Genomic DNA, 23,044 nt, shown 5'->3' with positions numbered 1-23,044 from the left:
ACTATTCGAAATATAACTACCCTAAGAAATATATCTAAAAACAATTGAAAATACTAAAAACTATTTATAATAGAACTACCCTAAGAAATATTTCTAAAAGCTATTAAAAATACTGAAACTTATTTGAAATATAACTACCCTAAGAAATATATATGAAAACTATTGCAATTATAAAAACTATTCAAAATATAACTACCCTAAGAAATATATCTAAAAACTGTTAAAAATACTCAAAACTATTTAAAATAGAACTATCCTAACAAATATTTCTAAAAGCTATTGAAAATACTAAAAACTATTCTACGTATAACTACCCTAACAAATATTCGTAAAAATAATTAATAATTATACGATTATAATACCTCCAAACTGACGTGTGGACAGGGCTTCGCCGCTTCCTCTCCTCTCCTCTCTTCCTCTCCTCCTTTTCTTTTTTTTATTTTTGATGAATATTATGAGAATTAAGGGTGGATGGGGGGCTTAAATAGTGGGGGGTGATATCCCGCCCGTTGGAAGGGCGGGATGCCCCTCGAGGGAACCTCCCGCCCGTTGGGGGGGGGGCGGGAGGCCCCTTGGAAGCCGTCATACTTCTCCTCGTACCTTGCGAAAAAACGGCTTGCGTAGCGTAGGTCTCCTGCATGCCTATCTTGCGATAGCTAGTGATAAGTGGATTCAAGGGATCGAACCTGATCTAACAGAAACAAATAGAAATCCTACAGTCTAAAAAGAAGGTGGGCTTTAGCTGAATCGAGCTGGGTGGGAGAAGATACGCTTATGAGAAACCAGCAAAGACATTATTAGACCGCTCAGAAACGGAATGTACCTAGGGAACCCTATTGATCAGATCAGAGACTGAACCTAGTGATCTTTCTCCTGCTGGCAAGCATCGAAAGGAAGTAGATAAGGGTGGGTTGCATTAACTTTGCCTTTGCAAATAAGTCAAGCTAATCAGGTAGTCTTTTAGCTTGATTAGTGGCGCATTTCGGCACGAAGTGCTGGCTTTCTTCCTTTTCTTACAAAAAAGCTTTCGTTGAGACAAAGCAGGCAGGGCAACTAAATCCAAGATGGAAGGAGTTCACCCCTTTCCTTTCTGTGTAGACGTCAGGATTATCTAGAATCCTTTTTTATATATAAATCATAGCCCTCGTGAGGGAATCAATCATGGGCAGATGAAGTCCCCGTGCTGCTTTTCAAAATAAGGAAGAAATGCGTACAGGAAGGATGGGCTCCGGGTCACTCTCTTCACTGATGCTTCGAAGCTTCCACCTTGAACTCGTCAAAGCAAACCTACTGAATGTTGAATCTTGATCGATGTCAGAAACCAACCGTAGAAAGAGAGGCCGAAGCACCTGATCATTCATTCAGCTCGTTTTTCGCTCCTGCCTGTATGAATTGCATAAGTCATTGTGTTTTGGCGGTGGAGAAGTACAGAAGTAAACAGTGTGTTAGTATTTAGTTGTGCGAAGCGTTGTTGACAAGACTTACTCAACTCACACCTGCTTCCGCTTCTTCTATATCTGACAGGCCCCTCGGAAGACACCCCGCCCGTTGGAACGGCGGGACGTCGCGTAACTTTCGCGAAGAGACCCCTGCGAAAAAATTTTCGACCCCTCGCCGACCGCCCGCCCGTTGGATGGGCGGGATGTCTCATCCCGCCCGTTTATTGGGCGGGAGACACCCATTTTTCGAAATGTTCTCAGCCGCGACCCCTTTTTCGAATTTAATTTTTTTTAACCCTTTTTTTAAAAAAACTCTTGGGTGGTGGACCTTGTGGCCAGCAATATCGTTGAGTCTTTGCTTCGAGCCCGCTTCCACTACCCACAAGACCAAACACGCGGCCCGGGCCAGCGCAACACAGGCTTGGGCTGCCCAGGCCAAAATTTTCAGCCTGGCTCTCTGGGAACAGTGAACAAAACAGGCCCATACTGTCCGTCCTTGGTGCCGGATACAGCCGCCGCCGGTCAAAGCCCGCCCAGGGAGTACGAGGGCCGGTTGCGGGGCATTCTGAACACGGGCCCGGTCCGTTATGTCGAACTGTCGTAGGAGCCCAAATAAAGCCTAATACGTCACGAGGCCCAAATACTGAAGCACGGACGGAGGAAAAGGGCAGCTCCAAAACCCTCCCCGACCGCCGCCGCCGGACGCCAGCCACGACGGTCCGCCATTAACTCTGCTGACTTCGCCTCTTCATCCGGCGTCCTCTCCAACCGTTACTGCCGCCGCCGCTGGAACCCCTCGCGTTCGGCAGTGACTCCTCCCGCGGCGGCCGCCGGCGAGTTTGGCGCAGGCTAGTTCGACGCCTGCACCAGGTGCGCCTACTCCTGCTCCCGCGCCGGTCTAGATTCGGACGGCGGCGACTCCTCAGGTGCATATCTCCTCCTCCTGCTGCTTCCCTTCTTGCTAGGTTAAATCCCATACTCATGCATCTGTTCTTCGTTGATGCATTTGTGGATTGCGATTTTGTTTCTTGGGAATGTTCAGTTTCTAGGGAAATGGTTTGAAGGGGTAGCAAGTTTAATCAATTTGGGCAGTAGCTAGAGGAGACATGGTTGCGCCTACTGAATGTCTGTCCTTCGTTACCACTACTAGTCTGATGTTTTTTTGTTCAGCTCGCTTTACTCGTGGAAAAATCTTGAATCTTGCTATCGTAAAGACCGTGAGCGAGTGTTTGGCAGTCGATGTGCCGTCTTAATATCTTGCGATTTGTTTCGGCAGCGAGTGAGATCAGTGTGTGGATGTTTTTGCAGAGGATGCCCATTGGCCTCTCGGCAACCTTGCCATGTATCTAAAGTTCTATTTTGTCTGATACGGGCAAAATTTCACCGGGTAGCTTAACTTTCTTGTGAGCATCAAGTCAAATTAATCACATGATAAGGCACTAAGACTACTCCATTAATTGTAAGCGCATTAGACAAGCACCATTCAGAATTTTGTTGCAACATGGCTCTTTCAGATCTCATGTTGTTGGATACTGGGGTTTATACTCTTGATTACTAGCTTCTGATTACTTGGCAAATCAATTATCTTTGCCCTTTGCTTGTCGATCAGATCCGATTTTTCAGATCAGGTTGCCAAGTAGCAATCGTCATTGTTCAGATAAAGTATTGCATTGTAATGTACTCCTTGATCAATGCACTGATCCTAACAGATGTGTTTATCTATTTGCATCAGCAGAGCTTGGTATGGTGTTTGTTCCATTGCTTTTATTATTCTTGCCTGTTTGCAAATGATCTGTAGCTCAGTTACATCGCCAGTGCTACTGTTGCACTCCTTTGTTTAATCATTATCATTATTATCATTACTTGCTTGTTTTGGCAGTTGAGTAGTTTATCAGCTTTTGGATTTACATGAAAATACCTGCAGTAGCTGTATTAGTTCAAGCTTAGGTCTCTATTTTATTTCCTCTAGCTCTGATTAGTTTCTAGTTAAGTGCTCTGTTATGCACACGAGCTGTACTCTATAGGTGCTGTTTATATCTAGTAATGATTAACTAGTGTATGATATAGCTCCTGATTTAGGAATTTTGTAGTTAACTTTCGTAATTCAAGTTACTATAGTGGTGTCTGATTCAAAATCAAGACTTGTATATGCTAATATTTACTATTTCCTTGTATCTGAAGTCCCCTGGACCCAACTATTTAATAATTTTTTTTTGTGAATAGGACCTGCTAAGTGCTACTACCAGATCAAGATCCAACTATTTAATGTTTGACACTTGTCTCAATTCTGTCTGCAAGGGCAAGAATCAGTAGTGTGTCTATTGCTCATGGGGGTGGTGTTATCTTGGTTGAGATGTCAGAATTTGGCACTAATTATCGTAGTATTTCTTGCCAAAAATGCTTCGGTGAACTTGTTTCTTTTGTATTCATATTTCTAAGAACATCACGTGCTTTGGAGACTTTCTTTGCTATTGTACGTAGTGTATGCATTTCTCTCTCAGAAATGAGCTGTTGAGACTGGTTCTTTCTTTGGGGTTTCTCATTTGTTTCCTCACATGTGATAGAATCTGTGCATTTGTTTCTGCATGTATTATCTGTGTGACAGAATTTGTGCATTTGTTTCTCATGTGTGACAGAAACAAGTGCATTTGTTTCTGCGTAGTATTATCTGTGTTAGCTTTTGTATTCCAGCTGTTGCCGTTTATGATCTCGGTGTCAGAACAATGCACAACTATATATTCAGATCCCTGCGCTGTTTCTGCATAGTACTATCATCTCGTGTCAGAATAAGAGCGGACAGGGAGCTGACAGCGACAGCCTGATCCCTGTGCTGGGATTGGGTGGGAGGCGGGGGTTCACCTGATCACTGGGAGGTTTATCACACATGTGGGTTGTTTCCCCCAGTCGCCAAATGAGGCCTTAGGTTTGCTGGGAAAAATAGAAGCTCACTCAATTCCCCTGCCCAAATAAGCGGGCTGGATGGGCCTAATTTCAACCCATCTATGCAAGATTGCATTTTTACTATGTTACAATTGTTTTGCTTGCTTTAAAATCTGCCCATGATTTCTCTGTTTCTGGATTTCAGATTCATTTGAGGATTGGTAATCATGGAGTGGGAGTTAACTGAGGTCCCTGGCAACCTGACTACCTCCATCCAGGACTCTACAGGTATTCTCTTTGATTTCTCTAATCTTTATTTTTTGTAGCTAATTTTTTTTTTTGTTTTTCTTGTTGGGCCTCCCAGTTGATGTGGTGGCTGCCAAGATTGAGTCCAAGCTAGCAAACACACTTATTAGGTAAAGGAATTTCCATCCCTATTGTTTTAGCTTCAACTCAAACTTTTCAGTTAAGTCGGTACTGCTTTGGGAATTCGGTCTAAAATTAAATACAGTGCAGGGGGCATTACTTCTTGTTTTGTTAAAATTCAGTTCAAATAATAGTTGGAGGGCTGTGTGTTTGATAAATAATGGTGTCCATAAAGACAAATTTTCATCTGAAATTTCAATCTATTGGACAGAAATTTACTATCATGTCTTTCATTTTCAGTTATGTTACATCCACATGACATAAAACCTCAATGTTTCTCTTAGTTCTCTACTTCAATAGAAATATCGACACCGAGTTTCACAAATAGGAATGCAGATACCTTTCTTTGAATTTTTGCGGATGCGACTATGCTACATCTTTCTATCTTTGTGAGTTGTGACATGTTCCTAGTTGCTCTATTTGACTCAAAGTTGACCAACTGGTGTGATAAGTGATAACCATTACCAGAAATGTTTTAATGGTATACTGGTTGCAGGCAGTTGAGCCATATATGCCCTTTGGAGAATTTGAGGCATGTAAAGCGGGTCCGTCGACGTACTGAATGCGGTAGAATATGCACATTCATCTCAATCTTGATTTTTTTTTTCGTTCTGAGCACACTACTCATGGAAGATGTGTCGTTAGCTTTCTGGAAACACATGGTTTAAGAGACATGCAATATGTCTAGAAATACCCCTGAACATCAGATACAGATTTTAGTTCTAGTCAAGCACACCTTTTGATGGATCAAATTTACTTTCGCACAATCATCAGTATGATTTTCCTTTTGGTTCATAGTGATGCAGAGATGCCTCTTCTTTTTGTTCATCTTGTAAAATTTTTACATGTGGTGTAGTAATTGTTTTTTCAGTCTATGCAAAGGTGCCCTTCTGTACTGATGTTCTTGTGAGATACTTAGCACTTCTTCTAAAGACTATAAGGATGATAATCATTAGATGGAAACAAAACTGAAAACTTCACAGTATTAAGTTGCGCCTACCTTACAACAAGAAATTATGTCAGAATCCTTAATCTAAAAACTAGTAAAAGCGGAACCATCCACCACAATGTGGAACTAAAATTGAGCAGTTCAGTATTTTTCAGCTCGGCTGACAATATAAATAATAATATTTATTTTTCTAATTATGTGTTTTATTATGTTTGGCAGGAAAATCTGAGCTATCAATAATCCTATGTCTTTCTACTGGGTATGAAACTTGTAGCAAACAGATTCCTGATGACGTGCAAAAGATAGTGGATACTTATCATTTGAATCCTTTCGCTGCTAAAGTAAGTAATTCTTTCATCCTTGGGTGAACTTTTATTTTGTCAATTTTGTTGGGCATTGGAAAATAGTAACCATGCGATTCTGACATGATAGCTCTAGGTTTGTGCCTACAGGTATAACTATCTTATACCAAATCACCCTAGATGCATAAAAATTGAACCCCTTGACAGAATCTTTACTTGTTTAGTTATAGTTACTATGTGCCCTATCACATATTGACATTTACTATTTGTAAAAGTCTTTCACAGGTTTCCAAGCGTCCTGCTACATCAAAAGAGGAATGGGAAGAACAGTGCAAACTTTGGCCAACTTCTTACCATCCTGCGCACGAGTATGTCCTAACTCCTACATGTCACGAGTATATATAATGTCGGTTACCAAAAGTAGTTTCTTCGCTCACACGTGCAACATTTAGTAGAACAAATGACCTGTGGGGCCCCTGTTTTTACAAAGAAACGTATCAATAAAGTTGGAGAAAAATAATTATGTCGCTGAATCTTAAAATGAGTCAATTGCTTCAAAGTTTCAATCAGCATCAAAAGACTTCTTTAGAAGTTCTCCATGTCCCGACCAAGGTTGCCAGAAAAGCAGTTTCAATTGATTGTGAAGGTGGAACTCTAGGCTTTACCCTATGGCCCTGCCCTTGAACCGGCGGTGCTCTACTCCATCAGGCGTCATGGTTCTATTCTTGATGAGCCTTTTTGACTGTTTGGTTAGCTGCATCTGCAACTTTACCTATGGTCTATAGATGGCCTTGTGGATTCGTTCAGCGATGGAATGACATTGACTATCAGTTGCATAGCTCTTGGGTTTTGAGTTCAAATGGATGGTGGTGTGGATAGACTCCTGTTGTTAACATGAAATTATGGCTCATGATTTACAAAAGATTAATCCATTTTTTTACTGAAGTAACTATTTGACAGAATGGGATTACAGTGACAAACATTTGCATCCAATTGACAATTGGAACTGTTCAGTAGTTCTGTTGTCTGTAGATACAGTTTCAGTGCTAACAAATGGAGTTGTCTGAATACAGCAGCTTTACTGAGTAGTCTCCGTGCAGTTTTTCTTCTGTGCTATAGGCATCCTTTCTGATTGACTTCTTTGTTAATTTACAGCCTTGATATTGTCCGTGGATTTCGAGAGGAGGAATTACCATCAATATTTAATTGCATGAAGACTGCTATTCAATTATCAAAGGTGACCACTCTTGGTTTTGGATTACTTTGTTGAAGCTATATTATATTGTGCTTCACTGTTTTCAAATGTAAATCTCATGTGGGGCTGGGATTATGCTGTACTCTTTTAGTAGGATGCTACTCAGCGTTGTTATATGTGTAATTATTTTGGTTAGGCATAAACGTTTCCAAAAGTTTATGTACATCTAATTTATTATCCTTTTTACTCGGATAGCAACTACACCCAACACCACTCCGCAGTTTTGCATAGACACCAATGAATGACATGAACAAGCAGAGCAGATCACTTGGAGACCGAGTACACTGCCTGCCCACCTGGGAAACCAGTTCTGGCAGCTGCGAGACTAATTCCTGACAAAAAAAAATTTACCCGGGTGACAACTAAATTGGTCAAAACATAAACCAAATGGATGTCCTGCTGGCTGCTGCTGGATTAGAGTAATGGCGAGGCTGGCAGCATAGTTTCGAAGAGCAATCATGGTGGACTTGTTGCAGCACTAGACTAGAGACCAGCAATGACTGATCGGAACTCGTGGGGTGATGACAGATTGGATACCAATGGCTTTAGATTGAAGGGGAAGTTTTCAGTCCTATAATGGTCATGGTGATGAGGGATGACACAAGTGAGGTGAGCTAGTTCACTGATATAAGTTGCATGCCTGGACTGCAGTGGTTTCAAGTGAAGTTAGGTGGGTTTGCAATGATCTGATGCCATGATATAGGAATGCAATTGACAATTGCACATTTCTGTATTAACATCAAAATTTATGCGAGAGGGTGAGAAGGTATACACTATACACACCTCATATACTTAAGATAATAGGTCATGACATAAATTTGTTTGAATTCTCTCCTCCTAGTCCCAACTTCTGAGCTAGACCTGAAGTTACTATGCTAAACATGAGTGTGGGTGCCATTGAAGCTGCCCTTAGAGTTGGTCTTATTTATAATGCTGAAATCAAAGAAATCAAAACTGGGTACTCTTTGATCCTCCAGCATCACTAAAGAGAAAAAATTGCAAATGGACAAAATCTGTCTTGCTGTAATATCAAGTGTTGGTCAAGCATACTAAGTTATTTGCACAGTTTTATTTTATCTTGCTGTATGTTTTCTGTTGATCAAGTATTTTTCGCTAACCTCCACTATGGTTATCTGCATGTTCCAGGTGGGCAACACTGCCGTTATTGTTGATCCATCAAGTACACAAATAATTGCAAAGGCTACAGACCAGACACACCAGCATGATACATCTGAAGAAGGAAACAAATTTTCTGAAGTCAGAGCAGATGATACCTGCTCTTTGAGTGAACCAACTGATAATGATGGTAATTTGTTACTTCCAAGATTCTTTCTTTCTAAACCCAACAGTTTGAACATGGAAGTATCATGTATAAATCCTTGGGGATGGACGAAACAAAGGACTATGGAGCAGAAGCCATTGCCCAGTAAAGGCTGTTTTGCATGGCATCCTCTAAGACACGCTGCCATGGTTGCCATTGAAAATGCTGCTGAGAGAGATAGAATGATGTTCCCTTCTTCAACTTCAATAACGAAGCCAGATTCAAATGGCAACCTGGAGAACTATAATGAACCGGCAAAAAGGCTAAAGACAGATACAAAAGTGAGCCTTATTGCTTGTTGGCATAAAATTCTCATTGCAATTACTTATTTACTGTTTTATGAAACTAGCAATGATCCTCTACTTTTTTTTCTGACTTGATCAAATTTGAACATCAGGATAAAGAGCAATCTGCAGATGAATCATGCTGCAGCGACTTGTCCGAAACAAGCAGACCATATCTGTGTACAGGATTTGATATCTACCTTGTTTGGGAACCATGCACAATGTAAGTTCAATCTTCATCCAACTTTGACATCATTTCTCCCCTCTTATTGTTTGTCTTGCTTACCTGTTGCTTTATTTGAAGGTGTGCGATGGCACTTGTACATCATAGATTTAAGCGTGTGTTCTACGCTTTGCCTAATCCAGTTAATGGAGCACTCGGTGGAGTCTACAGGTTGCATGGGGAGAAAAGTCTTAATCATCACTACAACGTATTTAGGGTTTCAGTACCTGAGGCATACTTGAATGGTTTGAATGATGGTTCGAAACAATGCTGATAGAATAGAACCTCCTGTTCCATTTTTCTTGGAGGAGGGATCCATGGCTTTCTGTTTTGCAGCATGGATGTCATTTTTGGTACAAGGGCCTCGGATTAGGCTTCCATGGTAGTGTCCTGTTGTATCATTAGAATATTACCTCTGTTTTATCACTAAAATTCGCTCCATCTTTCCTCATTAATATAATTGGATGCTATTGACTTTTTATGGTCTTGGAGATGTGGCATTGACCTGGAGCTATTTTTGCCTTTACTGTGCACAATTTGCGTCAGAGTCTATTGCTGTTTCAAGGAGCTATGAGCTATCTGATCCTGATTTAGCTGTTCAATCTATAGTTCATATAGGAGTGGTTCAGAAATTTTGTTTGTTGCATACAACTTTTAAGTCCCGCACTTTTCTCTAAGTATACGAACTTTAGAATCTACATCAAGAAGCTGGCGAAAATGAATAGTAATACCCATTTCTCTTGTACAGAGATTGCATGCTAGTCTGCATCTTCTGAAAGATGCAATGCAATCAGAACTCGGCCATTTTACATCAAAACAAGCTTCAATGCTTTAAGCATTGCAAACACTGCTAAATCTTGCACATCTGCATGAGCATGCAACCGAATTTCCATCTTTATTCGAACAAACATACACTGAGCTCTCATTAAAAAAGGCATTAAAGCCTTTGCTCCAAGGTCTAATCCTATGTCCTCCAAAAAATAAACAGAAACAAATGCAAACAACCTATCCTCTCATCATTTACAAAGCTCACCACCATCACTAACTTGCTCCAAAACAGTCTCGACATTCTTCATCTGCTGAGAACAACTTGGTGCTGCATCACATCACCTCCCTGGATGTTTAGTTTGCGGCCCTGCTTTTGCGCTGGTTCAGCTTCAGCCAAAGGGCGACTTGTCCTTGTTGGACGAGGAGTAGATGGCGGAGAAGCTGCTGCTGCTGCAGCTGTTGCTGTTGCTCGGGCCCTGCCGGTACGGCGGCGTGCTCGACGTCGACGATGACGCCAACTTGGCTGCCGTCGCTGCCGCCGCGGCATGATGGGACGGAGGCGACGAGCCGCCCTTGAGGAGGACATCGACGTTGGCCACGTCCTCGCGCTCCAGCCGGATCTCCTTGAGCATCGCCGCCACGTCCTTCATGGTCGGCCGGTCGTCGGGCGTCGGGCTCACGCACAGCAGCGCCACGCCCATCACCTGCAGCATCTCCTCCACCTCGGCGGTCGACCGTCCCTGCAGCGCCGGGTCCAGCACGCCGGCGCGGTCCCTGCTGCGCCGCCGCACCCAGTCCACCACGTGCAGGCCGTCCGGGATCGTCGGGTCGATCGGCTGCTTCCCCGTCAGCACCTCCAGCACCACCACGCCGTAGCTGTACACGTCGCTCTTCTCCGTGATCTTCATCATGTACCCGTACTCTGCACGATCATCCATTGTTTGTTCATCAGAATTCAGAAACAATGTTCATCTCAAATAATTGCGACAATTTTCAGCAAAAGCTTACAATTCAAAAGTAGGTACGTACCAGGGGCGATGTACCCGTAGGAGCCGGCGACGGTGTTGGACGACCGGCCAAAGTCGCCGTCCTCGACGAGCTTGGCGAGGCCGAAGTCGGCGATGTAGGCCTCGAAGTCGAGGCCGATGAGGATGTTGTTGGCCTTGATGTCCCGGTGCACGATCGGCGGCACGCAGTCGTGGTGAAGGTACGCGAGCCCCTGCGCGGCGCCGAGCACGATGCGGTACCGGACGTCCCACTCCAGCTGCGCGCCGCCGCCGCCGCGGCGCTCGTGGAGCACCGCGCCGAGGCTGCCGTTGGCCATGTAGTCGTACATGAGCAGCCGGGTGGTCTTGTTCCAGCAGCACCCCAGGAAGCGGACGATGTTCTTGTGCCGGATGGTGCCCAGCGTGCGCACCTCCGCCGAGAACGAGTCCCGGACGCGGCCGCTCGTGCCGTCGTCCTTGCACGCCGCCGCGTGGGTGCTGGCCGGCCACAGCTTCTTCACGGCGATCACCTCGCCGGTGTCGAGGCTCACACGGTACACCACGCCGGAGCAGCCCTTGCCGATGATGTTGGCGTCGACAAGGTTCCTCACCACCTGCTCCACCGAGAAGCTCAGCTTCTGGAACGGCGTGAACTGCCACGGCCACGACAGCTCGCCGCCGCTCTCCGAGTCGCTGCCGCCGCCGCCGCCGCCGCTCTTCCCGCCGCTGAAGCTCATCCGCCGCGCTCGCAGTATGCCGATCATGCCAAGGACCATCGCCACCGTCGCGGTCACCAGCAGCGCGATGGCCAGCTTCAGGCGGTGCACGCGCTGCGCCTCCTCGGCGGTGTTCATCACCGGGTGCCCGTTGGCGTCGATGCTCACGAAGCAGACGTCCCCGCCTTTGGTGCAGAGCCCGGCATTGCCGGCGAGGCTGGACGCCGAGAGCTGCCGGAAGAGCTTCGTGTCGGGGAGGTACCCGGAGAAGTTGTTGTTCGACACGTTGAGCGTCACAAGGTTGTCCAGCCCGGCGAGCGGCGCGAGGCTGCCGTCGAGCGCGTTGTACGAGAGGTCGAGCACCGAGAGCTTGCTCAGCGCCGATATCTTCGCCGGGATCGGCCCAGTGAGGCCGTTCCGGCTCAGATTCAGAGCAATGTCGAGCCCGTCGATGCCGCAGAGCTCGTCGGGGATGTTTCCAGTGAGGTCGTTGTCGCTCAGGTCCAGGAGCTCGAGGTTGCGGCACTGCCCGAGCACCGGTGGTATCGGCCCGGACAGCGAGTTGCCGCAGAGCACCAGCCTGCTCAAAGTCTCTAGGTTCCCGAACGCGCCTGGCACGGCGCCGGTGAGCCGGTTGTGCGAGACGTCGAGCTCCTGCAGGCCGTGCACCGCGGCGAGCGACTCTGGCAGTTGCCCGGAGAGCGAGTTGTTGCTCAGGTCAAGCATCTGGAGCTGCGAGCAGTTGCCGAGCTCGGCCGGCACCGGCCCGGCGAGCCGGTTGCTTCCGAGGTCGAGGAAGTTTATGCTCTTCATGCCCGACACGGACACGGGTATCGACCCCGCAATGCGGTTGCCGCCGAGCCGCAGCCGTACGAGGCTGGCCGCCTTGCCGACCTCCGGCGGCAGCGGCCCGGAGAGGTCGTTGGAGAGGAGGAGCAGCTTGGTGAGGTTGCGGAGCAGGAAGAGCCCCGGCGGTATGATGCCGGTGAGGTGGTTGTGTGAGAGGTCGAGCGCCTGGAGGTTGGCAAGGGACGCGAGCGTCGCCGGGATGGCGCCCTCGAGCTGGTTCTGCCACGCGAAGAACACCTGCAGCCCGGAGAGGCGGCCGAGCTCGGGCGGGATGAGGCCGGAGATCTCGTTGGTGTCGACCTGCAGCTGCACCAGCGACGTGGCGTTGGCGAGCGACGGCGGGATGGTGCCGGTGATGTTGTTGTCGCTGAGCATCAGATCCTGCAGCTCCGGCAGCCGGCCGAGCGACGCCGGAATGGTGCCGGAGATGGAGTTGATGGAGAGGTCGAGTGACACCAACGACGTGAGGTTGCCGAAGGACTCCGGGATGGGGCCGGTGAGCGCGTTCTGCCAGAGCAGCAGCTTCTGCAGCTGCGGCAGGGCACCGAGCGACGGCGGCAGCGGGCCGGAGAGCGAGTTCTCGTAGAGGTAGATGTTGGTGAGGTTGGAGCAGTTGCCGAGCTCCGGCGGGATGGCGCCGGAGAGCGCCGTGGTGTAGATGGACAGCGTCTCGAGGCTCTGGAGCTGTCCGAGCGACGCCGGGAGCGGGCCGGAGATCTTGGTGTCGGCGAGGCCGAGCACGACGAGGTTGGAGAGCTTGGAGAAGGAGTCCGGTATCGGCCCCGCCAGGTCGTGGTTGCCGCCGGCGCGCAGCGACTCGAGCAGCCGCAGCTCGCCGAGCGAAGGCGGGAGCTCGCCGGAGAGGCGGTTGTCGAACAGGTGGAGGTTCTTGAGCGTCGGCGCGAGGCCGGCGAGCTCCGGAGGGATGGGGCCTGACAGCTGGTTGGAGTTGAGCGCCAGCGTCTCCATCGCCGTGGCGTTGCCGAGCGACGGCGGGATGGGGCCGGTGAGCGCGTTGCCACTGATATCAAGCACGGCGAGGCGGCGGCACCGCCATAGGTTGTCAGGGACGCCGCCGGTCAGGTTGGCATCAGAGACCACGAACGACACGAGCCCGGGAAGCGCGGCGCAGAGGCCCGCCGGGACGGTGACAGCGAGGTGCTCGGACTGGAAGGACACGGACGTGACGCCCCCTCCGGCGCCGGCGCCGTCGCAGGAGATGTGGGACCAGTTGCACGGGGACGCCGCGGCCGGCGACCAGTCGGGCGGCCGCGCCGCCGTGGTGTTCAGCCAGGACGTCAGGAAGGCGACCTCTGACGAGCCCGCGGCAGCAGCGGAGGGGGAAGAGGCGGCGAGGAGGAGGTGGAGTAAGAGGAGGGGAAGGGGGAGGAGGAGGTGGCGGCGGCGCATGGGGCTTGGCGATGGCAATGGCAACGGCAGCCGCATGAAAAACTGCGCGGTGTTTGGGGCTCGGGCAGTGCACAATGCACCAAGCAAGGGCTTGCTTGCTGCCCCGGGAGTGGCGATGATCTCAATGGAGATGGAATGGATTCAATGCTAGCTGTGTGGAGGAAGGAGGAGGAGCTCTCTCTCCCTCTCAGACTCTCTCTCTCTCCCCTGCTTCTCTCTCTTCCTCAAAACCCTCAAAGTAAGGTGTTTGCTTGTGTCCTGCCGCTTGCCTGCTCGGTTGTTGCAGGAAGAGGTGGACGATGAATGGGTTCTTGCATCAAGGCATCGGGCTCCTCAAAACCCTCAATGCCCTCTTGTTCTTTCTCTGGCCTTCTCTCTCTTGGTGGTGGAGAGAGAAAGCATTTGCATTGGAGGGCGGGAAAGAAATTAGTGAGGCACTGACAAATTAGGGGAGAGGAGGAGGGATTAGCAATGGCTCGCTTCCTGCCTCTTTTGCTTTGAGTGTTTTCTATACTTGCAATGCTACACGCACCCTGCAATATGCCTTTAAAGTCAAACATCACAATTTGAATCAAATTGTATACATGCTTAGTGTATAAATGCTATAAAAACATTAATATTTCGATGTGTTATTCGATACGATATTGCCTTTATAGAGATTAAAATAAATTGATGGTCATAACATACCTCTAAAGATTGTTTTCAAATCCCAACGAAGAACGGAGGGTAACGAACGTGTTGTTAATTCCATCAAATATGAGCGCAATTAATATTATATATGTATTCCAGGCATTTTTATATAATGCGATAAACATTTATTTCCATGCAGATATAGTGTGGCTCCAACATCCATTGCTTAAAACCTAAATTCAACTTCCAAATGTGCTTGGATATCTGTATACTCTTTCTCGATTGAATTGAATTGTTAGAGTAAATATTATGAATTCTTTTCATTCTATGAAACTGCACTAGCTAGTAGATAGCAACAAAATGTGATGATCATATCTAGCTATGCAGTCTGCTTTTCTATCATACCACTAATCGCCTGACCGGCTTTCAAAGTTTCGGTTCTCGGTGTTGGCACTGGATATAGGCATATAGCCCCAATCAAAGGTTTGAACATTTCTTCCATCTCCTTTTAATGAAAAACGTTCCAAGGCACACGTCACGAAGAAAAATTTCTTCCAGACTAGTTGTGAGCTACAATAACTGGCCTCGAAGATTTTCTTGTTCAAATCCTAAAATTTCTACTTAACTCCATACTTTCGCTATCAATCTTGGTTGAGGGAAAAATGAAGTTGGCACAAAATGAGCAGCCGGTGTAGAATGCCAGGTTAGTTGATACAGTTAATTCTGAACATAATGTACAATCAGCTATCTGAAGTTGCACAAGCAATTTGATAAATCTGTTAATTCTGAATGTATGTATAGATATCGTTTGTTCCGCAGACTAACCATTGATAGATTAAACAGCTAGCGTACGGCACTGCAAGCCTGTCCCTCTCTAAGCCAAACCAGTGGTTAGTCCAGTACAGTAGTAGTGCATTGTTAGCATAGAGATGTGAAGATGCCGGCATGGGTTATTCATTGGATCACGCGTACGTCACGCGAGCGCGCAGAGCCTAAACAAGATTAGTTACTACTGTAACTATTTAGTATTAGTTACCAGCTTTCCATAGCATCTTACGTGGTGATAGTACTCTTGCAGATGCATATGTGCTGCCTTCTCAAGTTGTCATCACCTCCACGCACGTATGAATAATGAATATGATGCCACACTGCACAGTGCCACAGCAAGCGGTGAGTTGCAATTTTAGATGATATGATCGAGCTAGTGCCACAGCCTCCATTGCAAGTAACAAGGGGTTAGTTAATCAAACACAAACCAAGACAAAGGTAAAAGACTACTCTGTGTGAGTTGAGGATTAATTACTTATACTTAGGTAAAACGTTAGTCGGTCCTTTTTACCTTTGCATTCGCATTTTAGCCCCTCTAGATGCATATTTTTATGCACTAAGATCATGCAACACTAAACCATGAGTGTGAGACATTAACAAATTAGATAAATATCTGTCAAGTCATTCCTAAACAAGGAGTTGTCAATTTGGGTCAGTCCAGCAAACCTAAGGAACAGACAATATTCGTCTCATGTCTTTTGAATCATGAGAAATACTCCTTGTAGTGAAACAATTTCTCATGATCCATTTTATTTAACTATGTAAGTGTTTTAGTATATCGTTTTTTGTGGATTGGCATTTCAAATATTGTTTCTATTGACAAATTGATGTGAAGATCTGTATTAATACAATAGAATCAATCGTGAAGGACTGTCAACAATCTAAAACAAAAACACATTCGATATCATTCGCTTTGCACTAATACTAGGTTTACCCACAACACTGTCCCGTGTTCTTGCAAATAAATACTGAAAAGGCAAGGGTACGGTGTTTTGTGCCACTTAAACATGATATTTTCAGAAGTTAGAATCAAATGGTAACATTCGGCTTGAAGGTTAACACTTTAACAACTTTACCACGTTAGCCCTATGATGCCTTATTCCTAAACAAGTACTACTACTACTAGTCCTAGTACTACATTAACAGTGTTTACACTACAGTCTAACCCTCTGTCTAATCTAGTATTAAAATATTGACAGCCTCAGCTTAACCGGATGGCTCAATGTTAGGCCTCTGCCTCGGGCTCCGGTCTGTAGCTACCTATTTAAATTGGAGCCATGTTAGGCTGCAGGTAACTAGTCAATTGTGCCCCAGGAAAAGAATCTCTCAGAGTGTAGTTTCAATTTGAATGGGGTTGTGGGGTTTCTTTTGAGGTAAAGCAGAAGGAATTGGGAGGCATAAGACCACTGGATTAGGATGACTTGTCGAGGGGTTCATCCTTCATTGTCTCCATGATACATATACTAGTGTCACAAGGGTCATGCACAACGAGGGTTTATTTTCCTGCATTCGTGAAGTCAGCAAGAGGGCATAGCACTCCAATCTTGTGCGAGCGTGCGTAGTTGCTAATACAATATACCCGATAGGTTGTAGATATGAAAAAGAATGTGGTTACTTGTGATTTATGGGGAAGATCGATGTACGATTAATGTAGTTGAAAATGATGGTATCAATTTGTTTTGATATTTATTTATGCTTTCTTTTCTTTATGTGCTATTTTTTGGGACACAGTTAGTTTATTTTTTTTGAAAAAGAACTGGCAAGAGTTTTGCCGTTCTTATATTAATATAGGAGAGTGAGAACAAAACAACGAGGCCTAAGCCAAAAAAAGAGCAAAAAAGTTGTGGCCTAGCCTAATCTCCTGGCCAAACTAACTGTGTGCTCGTGCGTGCTGCTTGGCAGGAGCTAATTGTCTGAGTATACAGTTAGTTTGTGTAGTTTATGCTTCTTGTGTGTGTGTTGTCAAGGAAAAACAGTTGTGAAATCCTCCAGGTTGTTTGGCAAATGGAACTGAAATTAAAGTCATTATATTATCCTACTTTTTATCCCTTCCACATTTCCATTCATCCGATCGATCATGGATGGAAGACAATAATATCTTTTTCTGTGGCTAAATTTCAAAAATAAATGAGAACTATATCTAAAAGCATTCTAAAACATAGGCCTTTGTCTCGGTGTGGAATTGTGGATTGTAGCTTTTAGAATTGCATGCTGAAATAAGCAAGCAACTTCTCAAGCTTGTAGAATGTTACTATATGCAAGCTGCTTCTTACAATCTACAAGCTGAAACAAATATGACCATAACAAGATTGCAATGTCAAATGGGCTTACATATGTCCCCGCCTCTCCATGCATGAGACACTAATCCTATATTCTTCATGCTATTACTGGTGAAAGTTGAACTAATGAAAAATCCAAACAGTTGTGCCACAATGTTAAATCACGAGCTTCCCTACAACCCAAAGTTCTAGTCAATGGTCACCAATCAACTTTTGGTTGCGCATATAGGTTTTGGCCTAAAGTTGAGTTGTCTCTTTTTTCTTTAGCTGTTGGATGTCACTGAATTGGTTAGGTCATGCTGCTAGTTCCTGGTTTTGGGGGTTTAAAGAACCGGGTCACACTGGAAAGTTTGGCACAGGGGACCCATTTGACGGCCAATTGGTATCATGGGATAGTGACAAGAGAGATTGCCACTCGTGTGCGTTTAAGACATTATGATTGGTTTCAAAGACTTGACTACATATCAAGAATTGAATAGTAATATTGGTGTTCAGTTTGATCCCCCCCCCCCCACCCCCCCACAATTAGGATTAAAAAATCAAACTTTATATATTAACTAATTATATTCATATTTCCCATATTTTCTAATATGATAATTTTTTAACATTTGGCAATAAGAAAAAGGACTGATTATAACTTACAATTTCACACAAATTTGATCTATTCCACAAAAGTAGTGTATGAAAATATTAGAAATATATTGGGAGAGATGCTAAAACCATATAAATTTTGATGATGAAACTCAATTTTCTTTGGTCTTACAGTATTCTAAAACATCAAATTTCTTCATGAATCCCACTCGTATAATACACCTCTTTAATAGGGCTATAGGTTGAAGAGCTGTAGTTATGTCAGTGACTCAGTGTCATACGTGAACACTTCTCACGCTTACCTTTACCTCAATCAAGCCATTTCATGAAGAAAAAAATAGAGTAAGAGGATTAAATTGTATATGTAAAATACTGGAAATTTTGAAAGGTTTTACAATTTACTAATGCAACATGTTTCCGAAATGCTGACCATTTTTGTTCTGATCAATATGGTTCACTGTACATTTCAAACCCCAAGAACTGATCTAATAAGCCGTCCAGCAGAGAATCATGATCGGTTGTGGGTAACAAGGCGAGACGTAAAGACATGCCCCATGTAGAGATTAAACTGTTAAAACTTCAAGAAGTGAATCATGCAGTGCATGTGGATCCTGGAAAAAGTACATGCGGAGCAAGCTGTAAAAATTCTTCTCACCAAATGCCACTAAATTACTGCTTACTTGCTCTGCAGCCTGCAGGCACAAAGCTGGAGCAACAGGTTTACTCGCAAAAACAAGAGATTCTAGATCCCAATGCAATGCCCATTTTCTTTCCTAGATCCAAGTAGTAGAGTGTTATCGTAGTAAATTACAGCAAGCGCTGGTTAAACAATTCAGAGATGTTTTTTCCAGCATGAACTGTACTATTTCAAAGCATGCAACATAAGCTCTATTTTACTTGGAGCTGTTAGTTACAGCTATAATTGAACGATGGCACTTCACATAAAAGTTGGCCATTTTTTCATTCAGAAAACTTGAGACAAAATATTGATGATAATATGTTCAACCTTCATATGGTGACAACTGAACACCAATTTATCTTTGGTCTCAAGCAGCCCAAAGTATAGCTCAAGTTCTTTTATAATCCACCAAATAAAAAATTCAAGCAAACTTCTTTCTTAGATGTATGGTACCAAAAATCAAAACCAATAAACAACTTACAACAATACAGCAGTGGTACATAGGAATAACTCACCAATAAATAAGAAATTGCTAGTGTAGACCACATGATGGTAAACATAACTCCTAAACATTTCTTGTGGTGGAACCAACCTACGCGAGTCTAGTTCGGCATACATATGTGATTAGTGCTACAGAAGATGACATGTCCGTCAACAGCCAAAACGTCTATGGTGATTTTATAAATTCCAAAACCTGCAGTCTAGTCTCTCGGAGGAGTATCGTATTTGAATAAAACCCCAAAACCCTAAAAAGCATCTCAGCAGCTTGCACATAATCACACCACACCACCCATCTCACACCCTCCTCTGCTCTCAAAGCTTAGACCTCCAAATAAATTACCCACATCCCGAGGTTAATGAGGGCACCACATGCATGTTATTAGATTCCATTTGCACCGCTTTTTTCAACAGCAGGTACAGCACAAGATTACAAGTAACTAGGCCCTGTAGGCAGGCACATGCGAGAAGGAATTACCGCGAAACGATCCCACTGTGCGAGCTGTATCATATTATCACAGGCAAGTGGGGCCACCACGAGAGACGTTTTTTTATGAGACGCATTTTTATTCTCTTCCCACTAAAAAAAGAATTTCTGGGAACGAGAGACTCCTATAGGGGCGCCAAAAATTTAACTACCCAGATTCAGACAGCCCACTAGCAAAAATGCACCCAGAACGGCCCACCTCAAAGGAGCATCATGGGAACCTCACGACAAACAAAGTAACGGCGTGTTTAGTATGGCTCTGGAGCTAAACTCCACTGACTCTAAATAATTTTATAGCCAAATATCCCAATCCAAAACCCCATGGAGCTCATTCAAAAAACTTAGAAGTTTTGGAGCACCTCTCCCGCAGCTCCAAAACAGCCCGTTTTGAAATTCGACGTGAAGTTGGGGAAAAATTACCCACCTCTACCACTCGTTACACAAGAAAAGGTTCGCTTTCTATTTTTCCCGAGCCCACCCCCCACCCCACCCTATCCTCGGCGTGCGTCCCTCCCCTCGCGCCTGCCTCCCTCCGCGCGCTCCTGGGCGCCACTGCCACCTGCCTTCCACCGAGTGCCGCCCGCCCTCCTCCGTCGTCCCGCTCCCGAGCGCCGCCCCCTTCTCCGCCCTGCTGCTATGGGCCGGCACTGCCCCTCCTCCCCCGCCAAGCGCCGCCCACCCTCCTCCACCCTCCCCCTCCTGAGATGCTGTTGTGGGCCGCCGCCATCCCTCCCTCCCCCGCCGTCCCTCCCTCCTGCGCAGGAGGGGCTCGGGTCTGCCCCAAACGCCTCGTCGCTGCTGTGGTCCACCCTCGCCGGACCTCTAGCGCGAGGCCGCCACCGGCGGGCTGGCTGCCATGCCTGCCGCGGCCCTCGGCCGTGGCCGTGAACGCGAAGGGGAGGAGGAGAAACAAAGGAGCCTGGCCCACTTGTAGGAGAAAGGAGAGGGAGGGGAGGGGTAGAGTTGAAAGAAGTTAGAAGTTCCAAAGGATTTTCTGCAAATAAACTTAGAGCTAAAAAAGAGTATGACATGTGGGTCCCACAAACCAAGGGCAATGATGGCAAAACACCCTCAAAACCCTTTTTTTCTGGAGCTGGGGGCATCCTCCATGCCAAACACCCCATCCAGCAAGTTCCAACTCAATCCAGAGCTAGCTCCAACTAGAGTTTTGGAGTGGAGCTACTCCAAGCAGAGTTGGAGCCATGCCAAACAAATCCTAAGATGCCTTCCTATTTTCCTTTCCTTTTTTTTTATCCATGTAGTGACTTTACTTTGTCCAAAATTTATAAATTTGTGTCTTTTATACAGTGTTAGCTTAAACGGTGAACGCTAAACAGTCGATCACCTACTTTAGCTATTTACTCGAACTAAAAGGCTATTAAAATGGGTGAATAGTTATTAAATGGGCAAGCAAAGGGCTTGGCACCGATGAACCCATGCTAGGGTGAAGAAGCAAGTTAGTGCTAACATTTATGGACCAATCAAGGCCATTGATAGTCACAAGTTGCTAAGCTCAGTCATTGTTGAATCATATGGATTTAGGTGTCTTGAGGATGTCAAGTTGATTATTGATCATATATGGTGAAGAACCTCAAGGCACTAGCTCAAGAAGGATAATGCTTAAGAAAGAGGCAAAAGAAATATTTGCAAACCCTCAAAGTACGATATTGAAGAAAAGCGGTATGGTAAAGATATTCAAGCTCAAGAGGTTTATTTTGTGTTCATTATTTGATTTTGAGTATAGGTAATGCCGTACTATCAAGAGGAACATGATGTTGATAGCTTTGCTTATGTCTGTGTCCTCAAACCTAATCTTTCAAGTGCTAATATGAGAGAAACACTTGTCAAAACACTTGCATTGTGTGGTCTCGGACCTTGTTTTAAGCTAGAATGGGTAGTCCCCCGAATAAGCTTTCAATAGAGTCCAAGATCATCGAATTTGGAGTCCGAAGTAAAAAGTTATGACCTTTTCTCTTAGGTCAACTAAGCTGCCTGGTAGACCTGCAGAAATTCCGAAAATTTTTGCGGAAACTCCGAAGCTTTCGGAGATTTCGAAGAATTTTGTGGAGATTCCAAAGATTTCTGAGAAAAGGCAAATGCTAACTTTGTCTGGAGATTCTGGATATTTTTGCGGAGTCTCCGGACCTATTTTGAACCTAACGGCTAGTTTTTAGTTCCGGAGACTCCGGAGTTTTTCAGAGATTCTAGAACTTAACAGCCCAATGGCTAGATTTTGGGGATGGGCATTTATACCCCTTACCTTCTCCGATTTGTGGCTGCTACTTCTCCACACGAAATACACTTATACACAGCTCTAAGAAGCTCTCCCCACTCTAGATTTGCAAGAGATTTGAGAAGAGAAGTGAGTTGGGGTTGAGAGAGAGATTAGGAGGGAAGATTGAGTGAAAATGAGCAAATCCATTCTTGAGCACCTGAGTTCATAGCGAGAAATCTTCGTGGCGTTTGTTACTCTTGGAGGTCAAGCCTACCAGATGGCTAGGCGTCGCTCGGTGAGCACCCAAACTTGTGGTGTGCCGCGGGAAGTTTGTGAAGGCTTCGAATTCGCCTCTGCAAGGGAAGAACTCAATAAGTGAAGTGGGGAAAGGGTTGAGCACGACCCGGCTTCTTTGGAAGCACCCAACGGAGACGTGGGAACCCGTGAAGGGATCCGAACTTCGGTAAACAAATCCTTATGTCACTTGTTCTTGATTTGTTGATACTACTTGTTGCTTGTGCTAGCTCCTTTCTAGGTTCATTTCGATGTATCACTTGAGAAGGTTTGATCTGCAAGCTTCTAGTGAAATACTTTGGAAACAACTCACCGGTGTATGATAATTCGTTGATTTACATTTGGTTGTAGTTTTCTTAGGCGTGTTGTGAAACTTTTGTTATTTCCGAAGACTCCGAAGATTTCTGCGGAAACTCCGAAAGTTGCGGAGATTCTGGAGAAATCTCCGGAGATTCCTTAAGTTACTAATTCCTCTACAAGTTTTTATGTAAAATTATAAAACCGTCTATTCACCCCTCCCTCTAGGCGACATCAAAGATCCTTTCACCGGGGCTATTCACACGAGTTGAGTGCTCAACGGCAACGCCTAGCCATCTAGGAAGAACCGATTTAATGAAGACCTCAAGTGGTTAAGGGGTGGCTGCAAGTCTCACGCACGCTCTCTCACTCAAGCTCTTACAAGCTTCACTTTCCAATCTTGTAAGGAAGGCTCTGGAGTGAAGAAAGTGGGAGAGG

At 45.4% G+C, this 23,044-nt stretch overlaps 2 protein-coding genes across 2 annotated transcripts; one reads left to right on the top strand and one right to left on the bottom strand.

Moving 5' to 3' along the window:
- Window positions 1-2,093: 2,093 nt before the first annotated feature.
- On the top strand, window positions 2,094-9,561 carry LOC112901257 (tRNA-specific adenosine deaminase TAD3-like). The gene is made up of 10 exons (XM_025970127.1): window positions 2,094-2,365; window positions 4,525-4,607; window positions 4,684-4,735; window positions 5,242-5,312; window positions 5,914-6,035; window positions 6,282-6,364; window positions 7,152-7,233; window positions 8,398-8,853; window positions 8,970-9,079; window positions 9,161-9,561. Exons 2-10 carry the CDS (start codon window positions 4,547-4,549, stop codon window positions 9,351-9,353), a joined length of 1,230 nt encoding a protein of 409 aa, XP_025825912.1. The 5' UTR covers window positions 2,094-2,365; window positions 4,525-4,546; the 3' UTR covers window positions 9,354-9,561.
- A 388-nt stretch (window positions 9,562-9,949) lies between these two features.
- LOC112900313 (receptor-like protein kinase 2) lies at window positions 9,950-14,187 on the bottom strand. Its single transcript, XM_025969128.1, has 2 exons — window positions 10,877-14,187; window positions 9,950-10,769 (listed from the first exon to the last, which is right to left on the bottom strand). The coding sequence occupies exons 1-2, from the start codon at window positions 13,842-13,844 to the stop codon at window positions 10,237-10,239; spliced, it is 3,501 nt and encodes a 1,166-aa protein (XP_025824913.1). The 5' UTR covers window positions 13,845-14,187; the 3' UTR covers window positions 9,950-10,236.
- Window positions 14,188-23,044: the final 8,857 nt, after the last annotated feature.

Source organism: Panicum hallii, chromosome 7 (assembly GCF_002211085.1).
Source record: "Panicum hallii strain FIL2 chromosome 7, PHallii_v3.1, whole genome shotgun sequence".
In the NCBI taxonomy this organism is placed as follows: Eukaryota; Viridiplantae; Streptophyta; class Magnoliopsida; order Poales; family Poaceae; genus Panicum; species Panicum hallii.
The sequence above is the reverse complement of the archived record's forward strand: the minus strand, read 5'-3'. Positions and strand labels throughout refer to the sequence as shown.

What these genes read in the sequence shown, in the direction of transcription:
- LOC112900313 (XM_025969128.1), bottom strand. Translation starts at nt 13,844, where the DNA reads ATGCGGCTGCCGTTGCCATTGCCATCGCCAAGCCCCATGCGCCGCCGC. An exon ending in CTACGGGTACATCGCCCCTG is followed by an intron (nt 10,770 to 10,876) that starts GTACGTACCTAC and finishes ATGATCGTGCAG; the next exon opens with AGTACGGGTACATGATGAAG.
- LOC112901257 (XM_025970127.1), top strand. Translation starts at nt 4,547, where the DNA reads ATGGAGTGGGAGTTAACTGAGGTCCCTGGCAACCTGACTACCTCCATC. An exon ending in CCGTCGACGTACTGAATGCG is followed by an intron (nt 5,313 to 5,913) that starts GTAGAATATGCA and finishes TATGTTTGGCAG; the next exon opens with GAAAATCTGAGCTATCAATA. An exon ending in TGAATCCTTTCGCTGCTAAA is followed by an intron (nt 6,036 to 6,281) that starts GTAAGTAATTCT and finishes AGTCTTTCACAG; the next exon opens with GTTTCCAAGCGTCCTGCTAC.